This window comes from Carassius auratus, unplaced genomic scaffold, assembly GCF_003368295.1.
Source record: "Carassius auratus strain Wakin unplaced genomic scaffold, ASM336829v1 scaf_tig00215625, whole genome shotgun sequence".
In the NCBI taxonomy this organism is placed as follows: Eukaryota; Metazoa; Chordata; class Actinopteri; order Cypriniformes; family Cyprinidae; genus Carassius; species Carassius auratus.
In genome coordinates this window covers 1-26,316 of record NW_020528166.1, presented here as the reverse complement: position 1 = coordinate 26,316, position 26,316 = coordinate 1, and the positions used below count along the sequence as shown (strand labels likewise).

The window sequence follows — 26,316 nt, the reverse complement described above, 5'->3', positions numbered from 1 at the left end:
TTATGGATAGTGTATGATGCTTATGTAAATTAGAAGACTCTAGGAACTTCTTTGGGACTTGTACTTAATTTTGATTTGTAATTGTTTGACTCTGACTTTGGTTTGTTACTTGGTAAGGAAGCATCTGAGTGTAACATGCCAATTTTATATCTGAAGAAAGGATTGAATTACTGAAGGAGGAAGAATGAGGAAAGAGGGAGGAGAAGGGGAGGGACTAAGAGGAAGAGAGGGCATCTTCTCTCAAGATGTGGAGACTTTATATCAGGCAAACCATAAAGATAGATCATTGAAGAGCTTTTTTGACTTGTATTTGATTTTCGATTAAAAGAAATCAGGATCATTTGGACGGATATCTCGGATGCTTCTACACTATATTCCTGACTAAACTTTCACATAAATACACTGATACACGCAGAGTGTAATTTTGTGAATGCAGCAGTGTTCTGGAAAAATGTGGAGCTGCATAACAGATTTCTTTACCTATGAGACGACCAAGTCCGTGGTGGTAAAGAGCTGGACTATTGGGATCATAAACCGTGTCGTCCAACTCCTCATCATCACATACTTCATTGGGTGAGTTGTTTTGAGACACTGTTTTTATAATGTCAGTGGAATAGATTGTGCCCAAACAAACAATTCAGTTGAACAGCTTGTGTTTAGTCTTTTGTTTCAACATAATTGGTGTAAAGTACTTTAAGAAGCAGGAATCATCTTTTTGATCTTGGTAAAAAAGTGTTTTACATTAAAGAAAGTTATTAAATAATTCTCTATATCTTTCCCATCCTCCCTCTCTCTATTTCCTCCCTACCCAACCTCCCTCAGCTGGGTGTTTTTGTATGAGAAAGCCTATCAAGTGAGAGACACAGCTATTGAATCATCAGTCATGACTAAAGTGAAAGGGTTTGGAGAGTATAACAACCGGATCATGGATGTAGCCGATTATGTCACACCTACTCAAGTAAATGTCAAGCAGTTTTCAAATATTTAGAGGTGTATATATACAGTATAGTTGAATGCAATACATATGCGGTATGATAAATATAATCTGTATTTATTTATAAAACACATCACATTGTTTGATGACAGTTTTATATAAGTAGTGTGTGTGTGTGTGTGTGTGCCAGGGGGCATCAGTGTTCTGCGTAATCACTAAGCTCATCACGACAGAAAATCAAGTTCAAGGCTACTGTCCAGAGGTGAGCGAGGACACTGAAATCTGTCAAGATGATTGTACATGAATTTGACTGATTCTTGTCTCTGTGTGTGTCTATGTGTTTGTACATGTAAATCTTCAGAGCGATCTCAAATTGAAATGTAATAGTGACGCTGATTGTAAGAAGCTGATGTCAAAACCATCTAGCAATGGTAAGTTTTTCCTTTTATCATCTTTGAGTTTATTGTAAGACCTAATCATTAGGAATCATCACATTTTTACAACAAAACAATTCAATATAGTTCTGAATTGTTTTGCATTTAATCTTACCGTTTGTTTTTTGATCCTGAAATTGTCAAGGAAAACCTATTAAAAATAGTAACGTCATAAACATATCAATTGATTAAAATGTGACCCCTTAATGGTCTATTTGCTGTGTTCCAATTCAGAGTCTGCATCCTTCAAAGCATGTGGAATTAAAAGGCCACACTTTCAAGGACCGCGAAGGTCAGACTGGGCATTGTTAAATTTAATTAGTGCCACTGATAAAAGGCAGTACTGTTAGTACTAGTTCAATATCAAAAGTCTGAAAATAAAATAGGGTGGAGAACTTGTCTAAATATGTTCACCTTGGTCCATTTATGTACATAATAAATAGTATTAAATATCTGTAATAGAAAGATTTTAAGTTGTTGTTGTTTTTTTTAAACCCAATATTTAATTTTAAAGTGTAATCCGGCATTTTCTTTCTTTTATTTAAAGCATTTTTGTGAGCGTTTTTTAGTTTTACTATGACAGGACAGTAGAGATTTGACAGAAAGTGAGTGGAAGAGAGAGATGGGGTATGGGAACGGGAAAGGTCCACAAGGGGGAATTCCATCTCGGGACAACCAAAGCCACACTATGTCAGCATGCTGCCCACAAGGCCATCATTGCCAGCGAATCCAGCATTTTCTCACCAACAACCAAAAAAACAACTATCGTCATCAGTGCACAACGAACGGTGGGATAGTCTGGACCACAAATTCATCTGTTGATTTTCAGGCAATGAAGGATACAACAGATGAATCCTTTGTTGCCCGGACTATCCCACGGTTTGTTGTGCACTAGTGATGAAAGCAGCCTTTAAAGGATGCAGGGTTTGAACAGCCCTGGCTTATATATCTTATGTTTATTTTCACTGGCTGTCTGAAGGGTTGCTGACAGGACGCTGTGTGCCCTTCAATACTAACCAAAAAACCTGTGAGATTAAAGGATGGTGTCCTGCAGAGATTGATGAAATTCAGCCGTGAGTCTGCTTGTGAATGAACAAATGAATAGACACGTAAATGGTTGAATAAAAGGACTGATGACATTTTTTCTTACTCAGAAACCCCATGATGGAGGTGGAGAACTTTACCATCTTCATCAAGAACAGCATTCGCTTCCCACGTTTTAACTTCACAAAGTAAGGCCAATTAAACACAAAGACAAATTGTTTTAAGATAATATCTGCATTTCTGATGTTATTCATTTTTTTTTTTTTTCCTTTCAGGGGAAACTTTTTGCCCAACATCAAAAGTTCCTACATAAAGCAGTGTAATTTTGACTTTGAGACTAACATGTATTGTCCGATATTCAAAGTGGGGGATGTGATCCGATTTGCACAACAGGACTTTACTACTCTTGCTAAAAAAGTGAGTGTTATTTTAATTATTTATTTATTTGTTTAATTTACCCCTCGCTTTCTACTGTAATTAACGTATTTTATGTATATTTATTTATGTGATTTTTGCATTGCTTCTATGCAACAATTCAATAAATAAGTAATTCTATAAAAGTAATTTGGCCAGTTAGTTCCTGATATTTACCTCCACCAATGGAAATAGTTTAAAAGACAACAAAGAAATACCTGTTGTTTTAAATAATAACTGTTTTTATAAAAGTATCTAATAAGTGTTATATAAAAAAACCTAAGATTTTTCTCTCTGAAAATGGCATTATCTTTATTTCTCCTTAAGTGCAAAAGCAAATTGGATTTATGTAAGGTATCTCTCTCTTTCTTTCTCTCAGGGGGGAGTGATAGGGATAAAAATAGCGTGGCTATGTGATTTAGACAAGGCAGATGATGAGTGCAAGCCGACCTACTCCTTCACTCGCCTGGACGCCATGTCAGCAAAGACGACTGTGTCTCCAGGATACAACTTCAGGTTCTAGAAGCTTTTGTTTCCACCTTAAAGTTGAATGAAGAATGCTGCAGTCTGCAGAGCTCTAATTATACTGCACAAGCAAACACATATACTTCATTCATATGAATCCTGATTGTTCACAGTTGTTACTCACGAAACTTTTAGAGTGGCCCCCATACTACACTCTTAAAAATAAAGGTGCTTCACAATACCATAGAAGAACCTTTTTTGTTTAAAACCCCTTTACGTGCAAACATCGCCGACGGCCCCAGTTTATTATTGTTTCACTTTCACAGCACATTAAACATCACTGTCTTACTTCATCTGGACAAACTGTGCATCAATTGAAAGTTTGAAGACTCTAGCTTCGATATTTGACCAATATTTTGATAAAATAAATTGTTGCAGTGACAGATATTTAGTGATTTATGTCAGAAGTGCAAAATAATAAATCTGTATTATGCCACATTTTGAATAGAAATTCACCACTCACTCATATTCAGTCACGTCAAGAGCGGTTTATTTGTGTTCACATAGACTCACTGAACAGCGTCAATAAGGATTTATAGACCAAAGATGCATATCTGCGGAGATATATGGATATATTTACTGATTTTTACTTCATATTTCTTCAGACAGAATCGTCATTTCTATTCATTTTCCACGGATTTACGCGATCTGATGATAAACAGCCTCTCCCAGCGATCTGTGTGTGTGCGCAGTGGTCACAGCTCGTGCTGTGTGTGGCTCAGACTCTGATTGGGCCTTGCCAGTGTCAATCTTAGAGTGTCATATATGGACACCGCCACATCGTGTCACATGCTTCCTGCACACTTCCTGGTAGTTATCTGGCCAAAACAACACTGAAACACCTCTGTACACATGAAATATCCGAATAATAAACCCGCGATTACGATAGTAAAGCTTGGTATGAGAATTTATTGGGAACCACATGGCATCACTGTGAAGAACCTTTTATTCACCTTGTTTTGTATAAAAAGTGTGTGTAAAATATTACATAAAGGCACTGAGTTGTTTAAAGTTAAGAGGTTTGATAATCCTTATTTGTCTAAATCTTTGTCCTTAGGTATGCAAAGTATTTTCAAATGGAGAACGGGACCGAGTATCGCACTCTGCTGAAAGCCTATGCTATCAGATTTGATGTGCTGGTTAATGGAGATGTGAGTTTAAATTAACATGTTTGTGTATTTTCAATGCAAGTCTTAGCGTAATAGCTCATTACATCTTCTCTTTAAAGGCAGGAAAATTTGACATGATCCCAACCTTAATCAACATGGTTGCTGCCTTCACTTCTGTTGGCGTGGTATGTTTCTTCATTACTAGATTCTGTGCATGATCATTAAACCGTGCAAAATGCAATCCATATATAGCTTTTAAGTACACTTATTCAGTGTACTTACATTTTTAACATACAAAATTCTTAGAAAAAAACTTGTCAGTCAATTCAATCAAAAATGGCAGCAGGAGCTAAGAAAAAAAAAGTGTGTGTGACAGTCCTGCTCTGTCTTGCCAGTTACTAAGCACAACACTTTTACCGCAGTTCTGAGCACGAAACAACTCAAATAATGAAAATGTGTTAAATCATCTGAAATGTGACCCAAGTGAGAAGTGAACAAACTGCCTGGCTGGCCCCAGATCTTCAGGAAAGATCGATCAGAATAGACATAATTTACTTGTATAATGGAGACACTTTATGGAAACCAGGTAATGTCTCAGAGAGCAACATGCCAGTTCTTTTGTATAATCTACAGTATATTTATCTTTTTGCATAACAATAATTTTTATGACATCAGTTTTACCTCCATCCTCAACTTGAAAATTTTGAGACCGGTATATAAGGACCCATGTCAGTGGACAAAACTATCGTTTTTCTTAATGTTTTTTTGTTGTTGTTGTTGTTGTTGTTTGTTTGTTTGTTTTTATATTTTAGGGTACAGTGCTTTGTGACATCATTCTGCTCAACTTTTTGAAAGGAGCTGACCAATACAAGGCCAAGAAATTTGAAGAGGTTTGCATTTTTCGACAACAGCATTACATCTATCTAGTTAGGATGAAAATGAAAATAATCTTTGCCTGTCTGTCTCATGCTCTGTTTGTAGGTATCAAATTCACATGTCCAGAGCAGTAATTCACTGTACAGGAGCAGAGACCACAGCGAGCATTCAATCAAAACTGATGAGAAGTTCTTCACCGACTCCGGAGCATTTTCCATTGAACGTTATAGTTAATAGTGCCGATCACAGGAATTAAATCAGAAAAAAAACATAGTTCTTCATTAAATGCATTTCATACAAGTAACAATTGATATAATTTTTTCCACTTAACTTAGACTATTCCACATAAAACAGTTTAGACCTATATTATAGCATTATAAATAAATAAATATTTAGCCTCCATAAACAAATTTCTGAAACTGAATCCCCCCCATTTTACATAAGGAATATTTTAACTATAGCCGTGGCCCCAATCTTAAACGTCTCAAATCAAAATCAATCAGTCAAAATCAATTATTTGCCTGAGTGATCTCTATTTTGTAAGTATTAAATAGTAAGTATGTATGCTCATAGTGTTTGCATGGAGATGACTAGTAATTAGTTAATAATATTTAATAAATCATGTGATTGTATAGTATACCAAATGTATGTGTTGTTTTTTATCTTGTGATACTGTTTATTGTTCAACTAATTGTTAAAGTATATCAGTCACACCTTTGGCAAAGTATGGCCAGGGTAACATTGCATGATCATTTTTTATTCTAAACTATAACATGTTGTTACTTTTTTATACCACCACTAATTCCATTCATTTGCTTGTAGACTTTGATGCAGGTTATGGGGAGACTCAGGGCAATAAAACAAATTACATTTACTTGTCATTTGTAATATACATAAAATGTTCTCATCTTAATTATTGATTTATGACACAGAAACAAGACTGACAAAATATCTCTATCAATGACTCAATGTCCAATTTAAGAGTAAAAAAATACATGGTTAACATTAGAAGATTAACACTACTAAAAGCTTTAGGTTTTCAGTATGAAAACTGCTGAAAAAGTATCACAGTTCAAATGCAGTAAAAAAAAAGTGAGAAGTGGGAGTTGTAAAAATGAACTTATACTAGTATTTTTTACATAAGGAGAAATACATTTACTAAGCTAAAAGAGAAGATATTAAGCTCTACAGTCATTTTCAGACTTTCTTGAAAATATCAAAGTTTTTAGTCAGATAAACAGTGCATGCATTCAGCTTGTTATTTCCATTATCTGTACTTTGCAATGTGAAAAGTAGCAATTAAAATTTTAAGAGATCAGCAACTGTGTCTGTAACCACATGGGACAGTGGTATAACGGTCTTGTGTGGTAAAAGAACACGCTTTCTTAATTATGTTGCACATTTACAGTAGGTTAAAAGTGTTTGCCTAACAGCACCAAAATAATACCGGTCTAACGTGTCTAAATTTAGTCGATCCAATTTTTATTATATACTTTTTTTATATTTGTAATGCAATAAAAATGCATGCCATGCATGAGCTTCTACAGTATGTCTAACTCCATTAAATACTCTAAAGGCTGAACTACAGACACTATTATCTTAACATCATTGAGATACTATTATATATTCATTTTGGGTTAATTTCTTTTAAAATGTACTTAAGGTGTAAGGATATTTTAGTTCAAGTTACACTAAATGAAAATTAAAAATGTTGCAAGCTGAAATTGAAGCGGAGGGGTTTTATATTTTATTTCTTTTTTTTTTTCTTTTTTTTAATTAATTTATTTATTTAAATATCTATTTTTTTTTAAATGGTTTTAGTTCTAGTTAACTATAATAACCCTGGTTATAGAAAGGGAGGAGTTGTGAAAAAGTACACAGCTACAGACTTAAGACAAACTAAAAGTTCTGAGGGAACAGAGAAGACAAGAGTGGAAGGATTGCAGTGGTAAGTCCTCTTCTTCAACAAAAACATTTCTTGTTTCCAGAAACCATAATATATTTTGTCCTTATTGCAGCCAAAAAAAAAAAAAAAAAAATTGGGTAACCATCTATTATTTATGTATTATAAATCATAATATTATAAATAAATAAAAAGAAAAATGTCTTTAAAAATCCAATTTTATTAAAACAACTGTGAGTTTCCACAGATAAAGTTTTCTCCTTTAAAGTGAAGCAAGAATGAAGTCTTTCAGCTTTTTATTGGTGACTCTCCTCTTGGGACATTGCAGCGTCTTAACAATTGAGAGAGGTGATGTTGAACATTTATTTAATTTACTAAAATATGTCATGCAATAAATAGCTTTTTAACGACAACACTCTAAAAGTTTTTTTCTTTTGCCAATTATGTTTCCATATAGAACATTATGCTTATAACCTTTTCATTGCACAAAATGTTAGATTTGTTTCATTAGAAAAGAAAAAAATATATATTCGCTAAAAGATTCTGTGGGGAACCTGTGAGGAATTCTTCTACTGTTAACACCACTGTGAAAACACACTTTTGGAAAAAAAAATTCTAAGAATAAAGGATAAATTTGGTGCATAATGTTGTCATTTAGATGAGGCTGCTGGACATACAAGTCTATCATCAGGCTGTGTTCTGCCTAAACAATGTCCAATGACTGGCTATGAGGACTGGTACAGAGTGGGGTCACGCTGTGTCAAATACTTTGGCAACCCTCTCAACTTCTCTGATGCTGAGGTAAGTCGTTTCACTGGAACAAAATCACATGTTCACATGCTCCAAATTATTCTTTCCACATTTTCATTTTCATTTTCATTGACATTGTTGCTCTTCCCGTACAGTACAACTGCAGAAACCAAGCCCCTGGTGGACACCTGGTGTCAGTGCATAACTCAGAGGCTAATGATGATCTGCTCTGCATTGTGATCAGGTTTAACCCACAAAACCTGCGCATCTGGATCGGAGGCTTTGAGTTTTTTCAGGTAAATGACACAGACTGTTTTTTTTTTTTTTTTTTTTTTTTTTTTACATTTTCTTTAAAATGTGTCTCACTCTCTCAGTCTGGTAGATTCATCTGGACTGATGGTTCCTCCTGGAACTATCAAACTTGGACACCTGGTGAGCCTAACAACTGGAACTCCAGAGAAGACTGTGTGGAAATGAACTTTAATCGTAAGGGTTTCACCTTACCATTTTACCAATAAATCTATTTACTGGTAAAATCATTACATGATTAGTATGAAATATAATTTATAATCTATATTGATTATTCATTCATTGTTGCTTTTTTTCCTATTTTCTTACTTTTTCAGATGTTGGCAAATGGAATGACTTAGCTTGTCATGATAAACAAAACTACATCTGTGGCTTCAAAGTGAAGACAACTTTGACTCAGACTTTGGGCCTAGACTGAACTTTTTTTTTATCATTGCATGAAACCTTCAGCATGAAACATTGTCTAAAAATGTGAAAATGCAATGTGTTTTCAAATGAATAAAAATTGTATTCTAATAAAACTAATGAGTTGTGGAATAAGATCTGCTGTGCTGCTATGCTGTTGCTGCTGCTGCAGGGCAAGTACCTAGACTTGCTTCTGCCAATACATCCACAACATATGGATATGAGCATATAAGAAATACTGCTGTGGCACATACAGTATAACATATGAATAACCCCCATAGCATACAATGAATCACCTAATAGCAAAGCTATACAGGTGGAGCTGGGGAAGGTGGAGGATTACTGAAGCACACTGCAAACTGAAACAGTAAACACTAGCCTAGTATTTGAGTGTTAAGCAAGAGCTCATTGGCTACTGATACAAGAGAGAACCAATCAGCTGTGCCATGGGATAATAGAGCCTTTCGCCAAATTATCTCCTACTCCGGAGCAGGGTCTAACTAACCAGCACAACTGATACTATCGGTGATGTAAATATACATTGATTGGCCAGATGCGTTCCAAAACTATGCAATGTAAACATACTGTAAACATACTGTAAACATACTGTAAACATTGTGTCAACTTATTTTGCAAGTATGATGAACAGCAATAGATATACAGACGCTGAAGTGCAGGCACTTGTAGCAGATGTAGCACTGCCAGTTTTCTCTGGAGATTCTTAGTCCTCATTTCTGTTCTTTCAATCACTTTATGCATATGTCGACATTCCATGTCCATTATTGTGAAACCTGTGAGACACAACAAAAACACAGCTCTGATCACAGCATCCTCCATCATCCAGTTTTAACCGTTGTTCTTCTGTTTTCATTGTTGAACGTCGTGCACAAACGACATCGCTGTCAGCCGACTTACATCACTTACCAGTACACACTGTCAAGTAATGAAGGCAACCTTTTAACCCTTTCAGTGGTAAGTTTAAAATATTCCATCGGTCATTTTGTTATATGATATATTTACAAACTTGTTTATCATGCATGAAATCTGATATTGAAATATGTTCAAATGAGTGTGTTTTGTCATTTAAACACCTTTATAAATGATCTCTATAGTGATCTGTAACTTGAGATGGGCGCCACCATGTTTGTTTGTGCCGAAGTTCAGAGAGCCCAGTCAATCTGATTTAGGGGTTCAGGGGTTCATAATCGGAGATTGTTAAAGGGGTCATGAACTGACCCCCGGGTTTTTTTTTTTTTTTGTACTGTTATATAATATTTTTACAGTAAAAAAAATAATGATCATAATTTAGAAGTTAGGCTATTTTCTGTCCTGTTTTGCCTTCTTTTATATATTACCAGTTTACGTCTTTTATATATTACTTTATGTTAATTAAATCATAATAAATTCATATTACATGTACCTTCTACATCATTAGAAGAATGGCATCTACGCTAATATTTGTCTGTTTCTCTCTTGTTCCGAGGTCACCCGTGGCCACCAGATCCAGTCTGTATCCAGACCGGCGGGTCGCTGCAGTCATCAGGATCCAGTACGTATCCAGACATGATGGTGGATCAGCACCTAGAAAGGACCTCTACTGCCCTGAAAGACAGCGGAGACCAGGACAACTAGAGCCCCAGATACAGATCCCCTGTAAAGACCTTGTCTCAGAGGACCACCAGGACAAGAACACAGGAAACAGATGATTCTTCTGCACAATCTGACTTTGCTGCAGTCTGGAATTGAACTACTGGTTTTGTCTGGTCAGAGGAGAACTGGCCCCCCAACTAAGGTTTTTTTTCTCCATTCTGTCACCGATGGAGTTTCGGTTCCTTGCCGCTGTCGCCTCTGGCTTGCTTAGTTGGGGTCACTTCATCTACAGCGATATCATTGACTTGATTGCAAATAAATGCACAGACACTATTTAAACTGAACAGAGATGACATCACTGAATTCAATGATGAACTGCCTTTAACTATCATTTTGCATTATTGACACACTGATTTCCAAATGAATGTTGTTCAGTGCTTTGACGCAATGTATTTTGTTTAAAGCACTATATAAATAAAGGAGATTACACAATATAAACATACAATATACTCAACTTTTGTTCATATTTGATGACTTTGCAAGGTGTCTTTTTTTTTTACATCCTATACCTAAATACATTATTAAACATATAAGCCTCTAAAAGGGATGTAAACAAGACAAAGTTTATATCGTACATAGATACTACTTTTGGCAGTTTTGTCATGTAACTGCAATAGTGAAAAAAATAACGCTTTTTGCAGCATAATGCAGGTTAATAACACATGGCTTATAATATCATGAGGCGACATTTTAAAGGAAGCTGTCATGTGTTAGAAGTAACTCTGAATGTAAGATGTGACAGTAAAATGTGAGAAAAAATGTGAGAAAAAAGAGGAGGGTTGTGAAAATGAAAGAGATATTTAATAGCTCGATTAAAAATTATCAAGTAAAACAATCTTGTTTTTTTATGTTGTGGCCCTGTGCTTAAATGTACACAATCAATCTGCACTAGATTTCTGTAGTTAGTAAAAATGTGTAAATAAACTAAGTCTACTAAACAATCGACTTGAGAGGTGCTTCAATTTATGCAGCACTTATACTAATTTAAGTGATCACAACGATGTCCGTAATCACAAGAATTAGGGGTTTCATTGACTGGTGTGGTGATCTGCAAACTACTGTTTACAAAAATAGTCCTCAGAGTGACACTGAAACACTCTGCTCCCATATATGTCAGCCACAAAAAAAAAATGTTTTTGGTAAATCCTGACAGTCATTTTTAATTCCATAAGAGGGTTTGAGCTGGTACAGACTGGTAGTAAATCTGGCCCTTAATGGTTGACAGCAAGCCCAAATATTATACAAGAGTCCCACTTAGATCACATTTTCACAAAAATAAATACTGAAGTATAAATCAATGACTAATAACTAGTGAATTCATTAATTAGTTTGAAAAATGCATTGCAATGTTGAAACTCATATGTATAAAAATGATAGGTGGTATTTTTAATCATAAATGTTAATGAGTCTGAAAGGTTCATGTGAGTTTGAAAATAATGTTGTTGTTTTTAGAATTTTTAATTGTGGGGGTTTTTTTTTTGTTAGTTTCTTTTTAGTTTTTGGTCAAATTAAATATTCACAGCTTAAATATGCAATTATGCTGAATTTCAGCCATCCAAGCATTTAAAATACAGTGTATTAAAAATGCAAGCACTGTTAATGCAAATCATGGTTTTTTTTTTTTTTATCAATTACTGTAATTCAACACACATTTTGTTGTGCTGGGGTAAACAAAAATCTTGTTCTAAGTAAAATTGACTATTTGTTCTTGAAATAAGAAAAAAACACTCAAAACAAAAGGGGGAGGAGACCATAAGAAACTCTGGGTTTACCGAAGAAAATCTGCTCTCAACCAGGTTAGGTTCACAGAATAAGTTACCAAGGTAACTGAGACTGAGTATAAACTGCTGGCTTGACTAACCCTGCTTTCTTGGGTTTGACAAACCTCCTTTTTGAAACGGGCCCCTAGTTGACAAAATGTAAAACAACTTTTTGTAATAGCCTAAATAATCATATAAATAATCTAAAAATGTATGGGATTTAAAAATATATAAATATTATTATGGGAAAAGTGCAAAACAATCCATATTCTAAAATGTATTTATGTTTCCCAAATATACTGTGATAAACCTATAATAATGATTTATTTTTCATAAGTGTCAGGATGGATTTCATGGGAAATTCCGTCCACTACGTCATTTGCCCATAGATGTCATGCAATATAAACCACTGTGGCTGACCTATTACAGGTGCATCTCAATAAATTTGAATGTCGTGGAAAAGATTTCAGTAATTCAACTCAAATTGTGAAAGTATTATATTAAATAGATTCAATGCACACAGACTGATGTAGTTTTAAGCATTTGGTTCTTTTAATTGTGATGATTTTGGCTGACATTTAACAAAAACCCACCAATGTCAACAAATTAGAATACTTCATAAGACCAATAATTTGTTTTTTGTTTTTTTTTGTAAATTGTTGGCCTTCTGGAAAGTATGTTTATTTACTGTACACATACTCAATACTTGGTAGGGGCTCCTTTTGCTTTAATTCAATTAGGCGTGGCATGGAGGTGATCAGTTTGTGGCACTGCTGAGGTGGTATGGAAGTCCAGGTTTCTTTGACAGTGGCCTTCAACTCATCTGCATTTTTCTTTTTTGATCTCTTGTTTCTCATTTTCCTCTTCACCATAGCCCATAGAGTCTCTCTGAGGTTCAGGTCTGAGTTTGCTGGCCAGTCAAGCGCACCAACACCATGATCATTTAACCAACGTTTGGTGCTTTTGGCAGTGTGGGAATGTGCCAAATTCTGCTGGAAAATGAAATCAGCATCTTTAAAAAGCTAGTCAGCAAAAGGAAGCATGAAGTGCTCCAAGATTTCTTGTTAAACGGGTGCAGTGACTTTGGTTTTCAAAAAACGCAATGTACCAAAACCAGCAGATGACATTGCACCTCAAATCATCACAGACTGTGGAAACTTCTTTTCAAGCAACTTGGGCTATGAGCTTCTCCACCCTTCCTCCAGACTCTAGGACCTTGGTTTCCAAATGAAATAAAAAAACTTGCTCTCATCTGAAAAGAGGACTTTGGACCACTGGGCAACAGTCCAGTTCCTCTTTTTTCCTTAGCCCAGGTAAGATGCCTATGACGTTGTCTGTGGTTCAGAAGTGAATTAAGAGGAATACGGCAAGTGTACCCAAATTCCTTGACATGTCTGTGTGTGTTGGCCCTTGATGCCTTGACCCCAGCCTCAGTCTATTCCTTTTGAAGTTCACTCGGTTCTCACGGTTGGTTGTGCATCTTTTTCTTCCATACTTTTCATTCCACTCAACTTTCTGTTAACATGCTTGGATACAGCACTCTGTGAACAGTCAGCTAATTTGGCAATTAATGTTTGTGGCTTACCTTCCTTGTGAAGGGGGTGTCAATGATTGTCTTCAGATTAGCAGTCTTCCCCAGGATTGTGTAGCCGAGTGAACCACAATTTAACTACAATTTTACTATAATAACACCATAGTTAATTTTCGTAAAGGGTATGTAACAAATTTATTAGCAATAAAGCAAAAAGAGACATGCAACGAACCATAATCAATGTTTACGTTTGTAAGAGAAAGCGAAAAACCACCAAAAACAGCAACAACAAACAACCAGGCATGGGAGATGAGCAGGGCTGTGCAGAGACCTTTGGAGGGGCAGGTGCTCAAAGTATAAAAGGGGCACATGGAACAAGGCTTTAAAAAGCGCGGTTCAAAATATCAATACAGCAATATATTGTGATGCATTCCTTGCATTTATTTTTCCTTTTTATTCAAAACAATTCCAAACATGCTTAATATATCAGGAAATATCTCGATTCTCAAACGTGTAAGTAAACGCGTTTTGCACCTTAATAGATTGTTATTTTATCAATAAATGCAAAGGTAGTGTAATCTATTAACTACACATAAAACCCCGACTTTTTACTTAAGTGCCATATCATGCCATAAAATATTTTTAATACTACTGAATTTGCATTTAATGTAAATTTTAATAACAATATTTTAAGTTACTTATTTTAACTCTTTCATTTTGCAGAGAGTAAAGAACATTTACATTATCAAATAACATTTACATTCAGTCTAGCCAGAGTTCAGGCACTCTCAAAAACTCCCATTAAAATCACTGAAGCACTTTATATTACATTATGCACATCAGGATTGTTTTTAGTTTTTACTCTCTCTCTCTCTCTCTCTCTGAAGAAAGAATTCGCTAAATAATTCAGTCAGCGAGCAAGCGAACAAAAACACCGCGATTCATGATGACTCTTCTGCACGTCTCCGATTGGCCATTGCATTCGCGCAACAGAACCCTTGATTGGTTATCATCATGAAGCGTTGTTAGAACGTCTCTGGCTCAGTGCCAGCCAGCGAACACAGATTTGAATTTAGCAGCTGATGCTGTGCACTGAACGATCTAATCACAACAGTGTGATTATATGAAATATATAAAAAATATAATTCTGCTGTTTTTTTTTTTTTTTTTTTTGTCGTTTGGAAGCTGCATTTAAAATCAACTTGGCTCAGAAATCTTTGAATGGGCATGACGCCTCTTCCCTCGATGCCTGTGAAACGTTTCTCCCTCAAACAGCACGCTAATGTTACTGTACACTACACACCGCAATATAAACAACATATCTGCATGTTCTCACATCACGTCGTTCTTGTAAAATAATAATATGTAAATACATATCAAAATCACTTCACTGAGAATGAAACACCACTTACCAGCTTCCGCAGTAATGAAAATATCCTCTGACAATTAAAAAATGCGCGTGTGGCGTGAAGAATCGTCCCGGTTGGATGAGGAGGCCTCGTCATTAGGTCAAAGGTCACCATGTTGGTCATCTTATTGCGGCTAAATTATTATTCAAAATGTTACTAATATTTAGATTGGGCATGAACAGGCATTCACAAAAGGAAACGTTATGACAAAAAAAAAAAAAAAAAAATTAGAGGAAATTTTGCTTTGACAAAAGGGCACTTTGGGCACCAAAGGGCAAAGGGGCAGGTGCTCAAGCACCCAACGCCCCCCCCCCCCCTGCACGTGCCTGGAGATGAGAGTAGATCTCTGAGGAAGATTCCAAGTCTAAGTCGAGGTTGGATTTAGAGGATTAACGGCCCAGTCGGTATGGACAATGTTCACTAAAAGGGAAGGAGAGGAAGGTAGCAGTCCACAGGATGGTGGAGGCAGTAGAAAGTGTCTCTTGCTAGTTATGTAATAGGAGAGAGGGGTGTTCAAAAGGCTTCTTGGACTTTCTTCCTGTGACCAATGAACATTTGCAATGTCACCTTAATGTGCATGACGTGCCATGAGGAAGTGGAGCAGGTGCACTGAGCAGACATGCATAACACGTACTCCTTCCATGAGGAATCCATTTCATCTCACATTTGTCTGCAATATCTCAAACTTACTGATGTGCTGTAATATAGTTGTGTGTGCAAAACTAAACAGTAAACAGGAAAGTAAACTCTTTAATGAGATTCAAAAGTCTAGGGTGAATTCTTCAAGTTCTTCAGAGCTTGAGTTCCGTGTATCTACACCCATAAGTCAGCGTTCACCCACCACTGAGAATGAAGAGCTTTGCAGCTGCATTTGACAACTGCCAGAGATTTTATGTGTTGCAAAGCCTTAAAGCAGAGAATGCTTTCATGAAATGAGAAATCCATCAGTTAGCCACAACTGTAACCACTCAGAGAGTGAATACTCCTCCTCATGCTCAGGCTGATCCACATGCTGAACCTATCCACTCTGATAAGAAGGTCTAGAGACCACTATTATTACACTATTACAAAAGGAGGGTGTTATGGTTCAGGGTCAAAACGCCCAAGGTGAGTTGGATACTGTCTGATTACATCAACTCCTCCTAGCCAAGGCTACACTCTTGCAAAGTAAATGTTTGACAAGAATCTCTTAGATCTCACATAAAACAAACAAAACAGTTACGTTCTAGCTATAATAGTGAATGGGAAATTATAAGAACTAATGCTTTACACAGCCTAATGCAGTGTTCTAATACAAGTATCTTTGTTTTACCATGAGACATCATGAGGCCAGCTTTAAGGGTTTTAATGTGTGATGAACTGAGAATGAGATGTGAGAGAAATAGGAGGGGTTGTGAAAAAAAGCGATTCAGGTCATAACTGTATCTTCAACCACAAGACCTACAGTATTGGTTTCACTGTCTTTTAATAGACTTTTCAGATGCTTGTTATTTACCAGATTGCCTCTTTCTGACCAATGTACTCTCTATAAAACCCATTTTAAATATATCAATATAAATAATATTAATATAATTATTACTTCATGTGTTAATATTGTAGTAGGGTGTGTTGTTTTGTTGTTCTTTATTTTGTGTTATGTTTTTGGATTCTTGTGTAAGGACCCCCTTGAAAATGGGATTCGGCATTTAAACAAAAAGATAAAATTTTAGCCTGCTTTCCAGTAACAATACTGATATTGCTGAAAAAATAAGAGAAGGTTCATATAAATGTAGGAAATAAGATGCAGATCTATTTCTTGTTAGGTTTGGACCATAACTTAAAGTAAAAAGTGCATAATGACTCAGATTGTCATGAGAAGAGTGCAGCAGGAATGAAATCCTTTAATGTCATGATCGTATAATAAAACAAGCAATCGTGTTTCTATCCACCAGTACACGCTCTCTCTTCTGATTCTTTCTATTTTTTTATTCCTTAAAATTTGAATGCATAGACTGATCTGTGTAAAGTTTAATGGTTCACACAAAAATATTATTTTTCTTAATTTTATTAAATATATTTATGTTAAAATGCTTCAGTCACAAGATGTGTTTAACGGTTTCCTGTGTGATGAATAAAAAGCTGTTCTTCACCCTTAAGATGGTAAGACTGAGAGAGGAGGAGGAGTTGTGAAATCGAATGGAAAGGTATAAAATAAGGTGAGACAGATGTAAAATTATTGTGAGGAAAGAGACGACAGAAGCTGGTGAACTACAATGGCAAGTCTCTGTATCCTCTTTATATACATATATATATATAATTTGTGCTTAATAATCATATTCCACTTCTTTGACAGGTCAAATCAGGATCTATTGGCGTTCTGTTGATGGCTCTCCTTTTTGGGAGTGGAGACTTCTTAAAAATGGAGAGAGGTAATTTATACAAAATATACTAAAATATATTTATGTTGACTTTTCATAATTTTATCTATTACTTCACACACATTTGTTAATGAGCCCCTGATATGAATTAAATGTAAACCAGGTGTTGTTAAACAAAAAGCATCTGACCAGTTTGTGCATATGATTTATAAAGTATTTGATGAGATGACTTGCTTTGAGTATGCATTGACAGTATTATTAGATAAACAGAGTGATAAATTAAAAGTTCATCTTTTATACAGGCAAGAAAATACTACCCAAGTATCATATTTATATGCATATTCAAATATGTGATTCTGTCATTTACGGTTTGTTGCAGGCCGTACAAATGTCACTGAGCAATGTTCTATGCCTAAACCGTGTAATGTGTACGGCTTCACTAACTGGTACAAAGTGGGCAGTGTCTGTGTCAAATACTTCAACAGTCCTCTCAACTTTACTCAGGCTGAGGTATGTTTTTTTTTGCCCATGCAATGTGAAATGAAAAATAATTATAATAATATTAATGTAATGTGTAGTCATTAAATGTTCTTCCTTGTTCATATCCAGTTCAGCTGTAGGACCAAAGCCCCTGGGGCACACCTGGTGTCAGTGCATAAAAAAGAGCATAATGATAAACTGCTCTGCATTGTGAAAAAATTCAACCCAAATAACCTGCGCATCTGGCTTGGAGCTTTTGAACTTTTTAAGGTAAAAAAATATTGAGATGTGCTGGTTTTTACAAACAGGGAGAGAAAGAGAAATTACTGATTTTATGTTATTATATGGTTTTCTATTACATGCATGCACTATAGTTTCTCACTAATGACATTTTTCTTTCTTTATTTCTTCTTTAAAAACTCCTTCTCATTCTCTCAGTCTGGTCAATTTCTTTGGCTTGATGGATCCTACTGGGATTATGAAATCTGGACACGTGGTGAACCCAACCATATGTACACCAGCACAGAGGAATGTGTGGAGATGAACTGGAAAGGTAAGAACAGAGAGATATTAATTGGTTATAGGATAATCACATTAATTTTTAAGTAAATGTTTTGCTAAGTGATTTATTCCAGTGATGCTGTGAGGAATATTTGGTAAGACACACTGCAGAAGGTACAATAATCTCTTTATTTCACTGTCCCTCATTTTCAGAGATTGGCAAATGGAATGACGACAGTTGTGATGTCAAGAAAAACTACATATGTGCCTTTAAACTAAATGGCATCTTGAAACCAGGTTTTGAGGAGATGGAGTAGTTTTATCTGGGTACTGACCCATAAAACCTTCTGCATAAAATGATATTCTCTGCATCAAAAAAAAAAAACTTACAATAAAAATAAATAAAAAATAATTAATCAAATAGCTTTAAAACGCTAATAAAGAATGTTGACAATCAAAATTATCAGTTGATTTTTTTGTTTTTTTTGTTTACTGTTTGACTGACTGTAATGGCTACACTTATAAAAATAATGGTTCCAAAAGGGTGTTATTGGTTCCCAAAAGAACCTTTCAGTGAAAAGTTACTAAATCATTTTTTGAAGAACATAAAAATATAAAGAACCTTTTTTGAATATAAAGAAGCTTTTCTGCATTTGAAATGTTCTATGGATGTTCAAGGTTCTTCATAGAACCTTTGATGCCAATAAAGAACCTTTATTTCTAAGAGTTTACAAATATTAAGGAGACCAGATCTCTGTGTGGAGCACTGGATGTTGTCAGACAAAAATCTCACTGATTATTACAATAATGGCAAAATGAATGTTTGGACTATGGCCTGGTTTCATAGACTGGGCTTAGCCAGAACCAGGGTTAGGTCACAGTTCATTTCAGTTAAAACATTTTTTTTTATAAATGTTACTGGAGTGCAACTTGAGACAAAACAAAGGCACTGATATATTTTAAGATCAGTCAGTGCAAGTTTCAAGTTTCTTTAATTTGAAACAGCTCAGACTTACATTTTAGTCTAGGACCAGGCTTAAGTCTTGTCTGTGAAAACGGGGTTGGGGGGTGGGGGGTATAAAGGGGGTGTGAGTATTAGGGCTGTGTATTACCAGCAAAGTCATGATACATATTACTATACAGGACTGCACTAAATTTCAGGATACAAAGACTTGGCATTGTAGTTCACCAGCTTCTGTCATCTCTTTCCTCACAATGATTTTGCATCTGTCTCACCTTATTTTATACCTTTCCATTCAATTTCACAACTCCTCCTCTTCTCTCAGTCTTACTGTCTTAAGGGTGAAGAACAGTTTTTTATTCATCACACAGGAAACCGTTAAACACATCTAGTGACTGGAGCATGAATGAATTCAATAAAACAGCTCTATAGCGCCATTTCTAACTATAGGCAGAGCAGGCAGTTGACCTCTGCATTATGAAGCGCCTCCATAACCTGTCTTCACTGTACCTCACACACACACACAAGTCCGTCAGATCACGTTCAGATCACAAACACTGACATTCAGCAACACAAACTTTTTAGCGCTGCCCCGCATTTTTATCAATAAAATATCTAAATCGCTCAAGAGCTTCATGATCTTTCTCAACAAGGAACTGATAACATCATTTCCAAAGCAATTAAACCCACAGCTTCACCCAACTCAAAAACACCTGCAAAGGTTTCTTGAACCTTGATTTAAATTTTAATCATGAAACTCTAACGGCAACATTTGGAAAAGCAAGTGCAGAACATGGAAACGAGTGAAGGAAAAAACAACACAAAAATTAGAGCAGAAAAAACAGAACTATAACCAAAGAAAATGGGATTTTATGCTTAAATCAGACAATTTAGTCAACTAAGTTAATTAATATTAAAATTCTGTGCAATATGATTTTGTGTTTAAAATGTTTATTAGGGAATTCAACAATTTGACAATCAATGTTACATCACGTTTTATGATTCCTCATTATAAACATAAGAAACAAAGAAAATAATAAAATAAAAACAAAAAGCAAAACACAAAAAACAAGAAAGAAAGAACAGTTCCCATTATTACCCACCCCCACCCTAGGGACATAAATCATATTACACTAATGGGACAATCAGCACTACATACTTGGCCTACTTAAACACGCCAACTTAAACTATGCTATCAAGGTAGCGGAAAAGGGGAGACCAAATCTTATCAAACTATTCCAGTTAGAAAAACTAACGATGTAATAAACTAACCATTTCATCCAACCACATTTTAACAGTAGGGACATTGATGTTCTTCCAAAACTTAAGTATTAGCTTGTTTGCAATAAGATGTCCATAAGACAATGAGATTTTTGAAGTCATGTTATCTGAGAATCCAAATATCACCAAGTGCATCAGTGTCACACAAACAGGTGATTAAATCGCAGTGTTTATTGGTATAATCCAAAATCATAAATCCAGCCAGGCAAAGGTCAAAATCCAGATAAGCAGTCCTAAACAAGAACCACGACATAAGCCAGGGAACACGAAAAGTGATGACATTAAACAAGGACTCCATAACAATGACACAAACAAACAGGGTATATATAGACAGGTGCAAAAGTGGGATGAAGTTGGGTGACAATATGGGGACATGAGACCTCTGGTGGACACCCAGGGATACAAAAACCAGACTCTGTGACACTACCCCCACCACCCAAGGAGCAGCTTCCAGATGCTCCTCTGAAAGAACAACAAAAACAAAACAAAGAGACCAGGAAGGGGAGGGGGGGTGGAATGGTGGAGGATCAGGGGGAGGGATGGGGGGGCTAGGTTCATGGAGGGGAACAGGGACAGGGAGTGATGGCTTAGCAGGTAGCCAGGGTGGATCAGACAGTTCAGGGGGCCAGGGCGAAGCCAGCAGATCAGGAAACCAGGGTGGAGCAGGTGGAACTGGAGCCCACCAAGGCGGAGCAGATGACCACCACAGTTGAGCAGACGGGACAGAAGCCCACCAGGGTGGAGCAGACGCCCACCACAGCCAAGGAGATGGGACAGAAGCCCACCAGGGCGGTGCAGAGGACCACTACAGCCAAGCAGACGTGACAGAAACCAGAGGACCACCACAGCCAAGCAGACGGGACAGAAGCCCAACAGGGCGGAGCAGAGGACCACCACAGCCAAGCAGACGGGACAGAAGCCCAACAGGGCGGATCAGAGGACCACCACAGTGGAGTCGATGGCACAGGATAGAAAGTTTCATCAGGTAGGACTGAAACAGAGAACATGAACAGGTGAACAGGCGTCCTCCGTGACCATGATGAGATGGTAGATGGTCTCCATGGCCATGACGGCAGGCGGTGAGTTCATAGGCGGCCTCCATAGCTGTGACAAGACACAACGAAAGTTCATGGAATGATACTACTGACGCCTCCGAAGGTTCTGCGGCAGTAACAGTCTCCTTTACAGCAATACAACAGGCTGAGAGAACATTGCTGGGTACAACAGACAGGATGTGATGAGGCTCTGGCAGTTCAGCTGAGATGTGACAAGACTCTGGATGATCTGTTGTGGTATGACAAAGCTCTGGAAGATCTACTGAGATGTGATGAAGTTCTGGAAGAATGGTAGTGATTTGACTGGGATCATAAAGATCAACTGTGACTTGACCTTGTTCACAGAGATCAATGGTGATTTGACTTGAACTCATTAAGTTTAACTGTGGTTTTACTTGACTCATGGGTGTTAATGGTGACTTGACCTGACTCTGGACAGTCAGCAGTGACTTGACCTGACTCTGGACGGTCAGCAGTGACTTGACTAGACTCTGGGAAATCAATGGGGACCTGATCAACGGGGACCTGACTTGACTCTGGAAAGTCGACAGGAACCTGATTGACTCTGGAAAGTCCACGGGGACCTGACTTGACTCTGGAAAGTCCACGGGGACCTGACTTGACCCCTGGAAAGTCCACGGGGACCTGACTTGACCCCTGGAAAGTCCACTGGGATCTGACTTGACCCTGGAAATTCCACAGGGACGGACTTGACCCTGGAAAATCCAAGGGGACCTGACTTGACCCCTGGAAAGTCCACAGAGACCGGACTTGACCCCTGGAAAGTCCACGGGGACCTGACTTGACCCCTGGAAAGTCCACTGGGATCTGACTTGACCCTGGAAAGTCCACAGGGACCAACTTGACCCTGGAAAATCCACGGGGACCTGACTTGACCCCTGGAAAGTCCACGGGGACCTGACTTGACCCTTGGAAAGTCCATGGGGACCTGACTTGACCCCTGGAAAGTCCACAGAGACCTGACTTGACCCTGGAAAGTCCACGGGGACCCGACTTGACCCTGGAAGATCAACAGGGACCTAACTTGACTCTGAAAGATCAATTGTGGCTGTCATATTAATGCAGTGGCTCTGGGTTGTTGGCCATCTTGTGCAGTGGTGCTGGGCTGGCGGCCATCTTGTCTGGAGACACAGGCGTAGAGTCTGCCATCTTGTCTGGAGACACAGGCGTAGAGTCGGCCATCGTGTCTGGAGAGACGGTGGTGGCTGATGCAAAGGGTCATCAAGGCAGTGGCTTAGGAAGTAGCAGAAGTAGCGTGTTGGTCCCATAGGTGGCTGTAGCACGATAACTGAACGAAAAGTTATTTTTATTTAGTTTTTTTGTACATATTTGCTGTCCACTGATGCCGATTTCCTGACATTTTATCCTACCCATCAGATTTTCCTACCCGGGTTAATTGCGCATGTGCACATCAATATCCTGTCCTTTTTCTCATGCTAAATAACTATATTTAATGACTTTAATAAACCATAACTTTACAAGTACTATTTTTTTATTGTCGAATTGTACTACCCACTGTTTTTAGTGGGAGGTAGGAAAATCTGACAGTGTAGGACAAATCGACAGAACACCGGGAAGAGTGTGTTGTGTGGTTGGCTGTTTTTAACAACAGCACAAAACTACAGGCCTGGAATAAAACTGTTTGTGAAATTCACAAACCTTTGTTGCACATTGACTGCCCATGTTACGGCCATACGGATTACACAGAGTTCCTGGTCGAGCGGAGTATTTATTGTTTGAATTTCGTAATAAAATTGACAGAACCTGAGAGCTGAGTGTCTCCATGTCCTCTTTGCTTCGTGATTTTTCTATGTGTGAGAAAATGGATGTGTGGTGCGAGAGTGTGTGAAAAGCATAAATTGCTTGTGTCTCACATTTTATTGCATTTGTATTAGTTGTTTGAAGAGTAAAACAAATCTGTGGGTCTTAACGCAATTACAATCGGCAAGTCGGTCGGACTAAAAGGGGGAAAAATGTATTAATTGGGTTGATCCTAGATTGACAGGGTCGGTCGGGTTATTGGCAAACAAGAATATTTTTAAGGATGGCCTAATAAATATTTGAAACTTGTGAAGCTTGTGAACATATTAGTAACACAGCTAGTAATGTCAGCGTTTGGTCACTTCTTAATTACATTACATTACATATTTTTACATTATTACATTATCTTGTCAATAAATTACCTTTATCAGTAAGTATAGCCACTGCCTGACATCATCTATCCAATGTTCCCTTTCACCAGACATTTTCTTTAATGAGCAGGATCTGCTTTCATTGAAATGTCATTAAAGGGCACCGGCAAGTGTCACACCGTCACACTTCGCAGGCACGCAGTAATGGCGGCAGGCAAGATGGCGACGCCCATGAGTTCGCGGCGGATTTGTGTATACACAAGGTGTTTCTCAATGTCAAGGATACTTTCTTGGTAGGACTGATCCTTCCAAGTCACTTCCTTCAGAGGCTAGGTGAGACTCCTCTTTAGCATACGGAAAACACGTAAATGGAACAGGCTAGCAAGTGCACGTAATTGCGTCATTACATCAGTGAAAAGGTCCGTTCGAAAAACTGTGAATGGTATCATTAAGTTACTTTGGACAACTTAACTAGTTATTTATAAAAGAAATGCCGTTGATGCAACCAATTGTTAAATGACAGGTCCGGTTCAGTTAACCATTTTGTATTTGTATAATTTACAATATCAATACGGTAGTAATTTGTACTGGCATTTAAACGTCAAACTTTACTTATATTTACTACAGTTATAACAAATGTTTGGTAATGTAAATAAAAACCGTTAACGCTCCGACTACGTTAACGTGCGACATTTTTTAATTTTTGAACTTACGTTAGATAGCAAAGCTGCGCGCATAGGATTGTGGGTGATTTGAGAGTGCGAAGGATACACATATGCATCCATTCTTTCCTGTGTATGGGATATTCTTCGGATGTCGATAACGTAGCATCCTCGAAATACTGGCTTCCGAGGATCCTACAGAGTACGCAGTCTGCGTAGGGTACTAACTCCCAGAGGGGCAACTTCCCAGTTGCTCAAAAAAAAAAAAAAAAAAACGTGCGCCATTCTCCCATCCTCGCTTGTGACCGCTCGCACCTCATGTTTGCGGCTTGATGTTCATAATTGATGCATTCACATCTATGCCCGGGTAAAGGCCATCAACAATCGGGCGCAGAGAAAAGAAGACTATATATAAAAAATAAAAAAAAGCATGAAGTTTGCTTGAGCTTGGACGTTCGAGAGTCTCAAATTTAGGGACCGTCTCTAAAGTTACATGCGATATTGGTATACACTTTTCTAACGTCAGTAGCATTTTTGGAGAATTACTTAGAGTCATAAAAACAACTGTAATTGTTCATCTAGATGTCAGCTTTAATGCACAATTGAATTGAATGTTTGTAAATCATACTGTAAATCATATTATGCTCCTTTTTGACATGGGCTCAAACACAAATTTGAAGCTCAATATCATTTCAGGAGAAAGACTTACAGTCATAAAACAATTGTAATGTGTTCATTTATGTCAGCAATGCACATCTTACACATTTTTAATATATATTAAAATAAATTCTAAATCGTTTAGGCCAATTATTAATTATAAAACAAGGCCCGTTTATCACTTTCAGGCACATTCCTGTGAAGTTCTTATTTTATTTTTTTTCAGGTTCCCTTACGAAAATTACCCATGGTTTTTAACAATAACACCACAAATCATCGTTCTTGTAGCCATGGTAACTTCAAATTAACCATGGTTTTGTTACTTCAAATAATAATTTACAAAGAAGTATTAATATACTGTAATATTTTTTGTTGTTGTTGTTGCTATAAAAACAGACCTAAGCCATCAATAGCCTTTAAAATGACTTAAAATGCATTCTATCAAAAGCAATGAGGCAATAATGGTTGGTTAATAATAACACTGTTAAAATTTATTAAAATACATAATGTAGGTAAATACAAAATAAACAATGAACATCTTATTACAAATGCCTGCAAAGGGAGCCAAATGCCATGTTATTGCTGCTGTAACACTTACAGGACAATCAAATCCTTGTTTAGGCTATACTGACCAAACATTTAAATCAAATATTCACTTAATCTTTCATTTTTGGCCACTGTAATAATATTAACTCCATAATCGTCGGGAAGAAGGAGGCGGGAACCGGCGCACAATCAAAATGAAACTTTAATAATCACAAAATAAACACAAAACAGCGCACCAGCCCCTCACGGATGACTGGTGCGCATAAATAAAAAGCAAACATAAAATAATGGCCAGGCCTGGTCCTCTCTCGTCCTTCACGGTCGTCGCTCCAGTTCTATATCCTTCCATCTCCTACGTGGGACTCGAGACCGGTGTTATGTTAGTGTTATGCATGGTTAGTGAAAAACTAAAAACGTTAAAACATATGAATAAAGCCATAAAACACATACATAACACATGGTTCCCGGGACTGTTGAGAACTGGAGCTTGTAGCCTAGAATTTTTCTTTCTAAATTATGTGAAAATCATCTTGTTTACTCATTCACAGAAAACAATATATTGTTTTAAATTTTCTAAGACACTTTTTGTTGGTAAAAGTCATATGCGAGT

The 26,316-nt window shown here is 37.0% G+C and overlaps 4 protein-coding genes across 4 annotated transcripts; 3 read left to right on the top strand and 1 right to left on the bottom strand.

Moving 5' to 3' along the window:
* Window positions 1-430: 430 nt before the first annotated feature.
* Window positions 431-6,182, top strand: LOC113095102 (P2X purinoceptor 3). The gene is made up of 12 exons (XM_026260711.1): window positions 431-573; window positions 823-958; window positions 1,125-1,196; window positions 1,296-1,365; window positions 2,348-2,441; window positions 2,523-2,600; window positions 2,688-2,829; window positions 3,206-3,342; window positions 4,409-4,502; window positions 4,580-4,645; window positions 5,273-5,350; window positions 5,442-6,182. The coding sequence occupies exons 1-12, from the start codon at window positions 431-433 to the stop codon at window positions 5,568-5,570; spliced, it is 1,239 nt and encodes a 412-aa protein (XP_026116496.1). The 3' UTR covers window positions 5,571-6,182.
* Window positions 6,183-7,257: 1,075 nt separating this feature from the next.
* On the top strand, window positions 7,258-8,764 carry LOC113095103 (lectin-like). The gene is made up of 6 exons (XM_026260712.1): window positions 7,258-7,284; window positions 7,508-7,587; window positions 7,898-8,040; window positions 8,145-8,285; window positions 8,364-8,475; window positions 8,616-8,764. Exons 2-6 carry the CDS (start codon window positions 7,518-7,520, stop codon window positions 8,714-8,716), a joined length of 567 nt encoding a protein of 188 aa, XP_026116497.1. The 5' UTR covers window positions 7,258-7,284; window positions 7,508-7,517; the 3' UTR covers window positions 8,717-8,764.
* Window positions 8,765-17,236: 8,472 nt separating this feature from the next.
* LOC113095101 (lectin-like) lies at window positions 17,237-18,851 on the top strand. The gene is made up of 6 exons (XM_026260710.1): window positions 17,237-17,308; window positions 17,386-17,461; window positions 17,790-17,920; window positions 18,020-18,160; window positions 18,329-18,443; window positions 18,605-18,851. Exons 1-6 carry the CDS (start codon window positions 17,306-17,308, stop codon window positions 18,706-18,708), a joined length of 570 nt encoding a protein of 189 aa, XP_026116495.1. The 5' UTR covers window positions 17,237-17,305; the 3' UTR covers window positions 18,709-18,851.
* A 1,885-nt stretch (window positions 18,852-20,736) lies between these two features.
* On the bottom strand, window positions 20,737-22,891 carry LOC113095100 (uncharacterized). Its single transcript, XM_026260709.1, has 6 exons — window positions 22,773-22,891; window positions 22,370-22,709; window positions 21,493-22,137; window positions 21,128-21,455; window positions 21,014-21,095; window positions 20,737-20,866 (listed from the first exon to the last, which is right to left on the bottom strand). Exons 1-6 carry the CDS (start codon window positions 22,889-22,891, stop codon window positions 20,737-20,739), a joined length of 1,644 nt encoding a protein of 547 aa, XP_026116494.1.
* Between the last annotated feature and the right edge of the window lie 3,425 nt (window positions 22,892-26,316).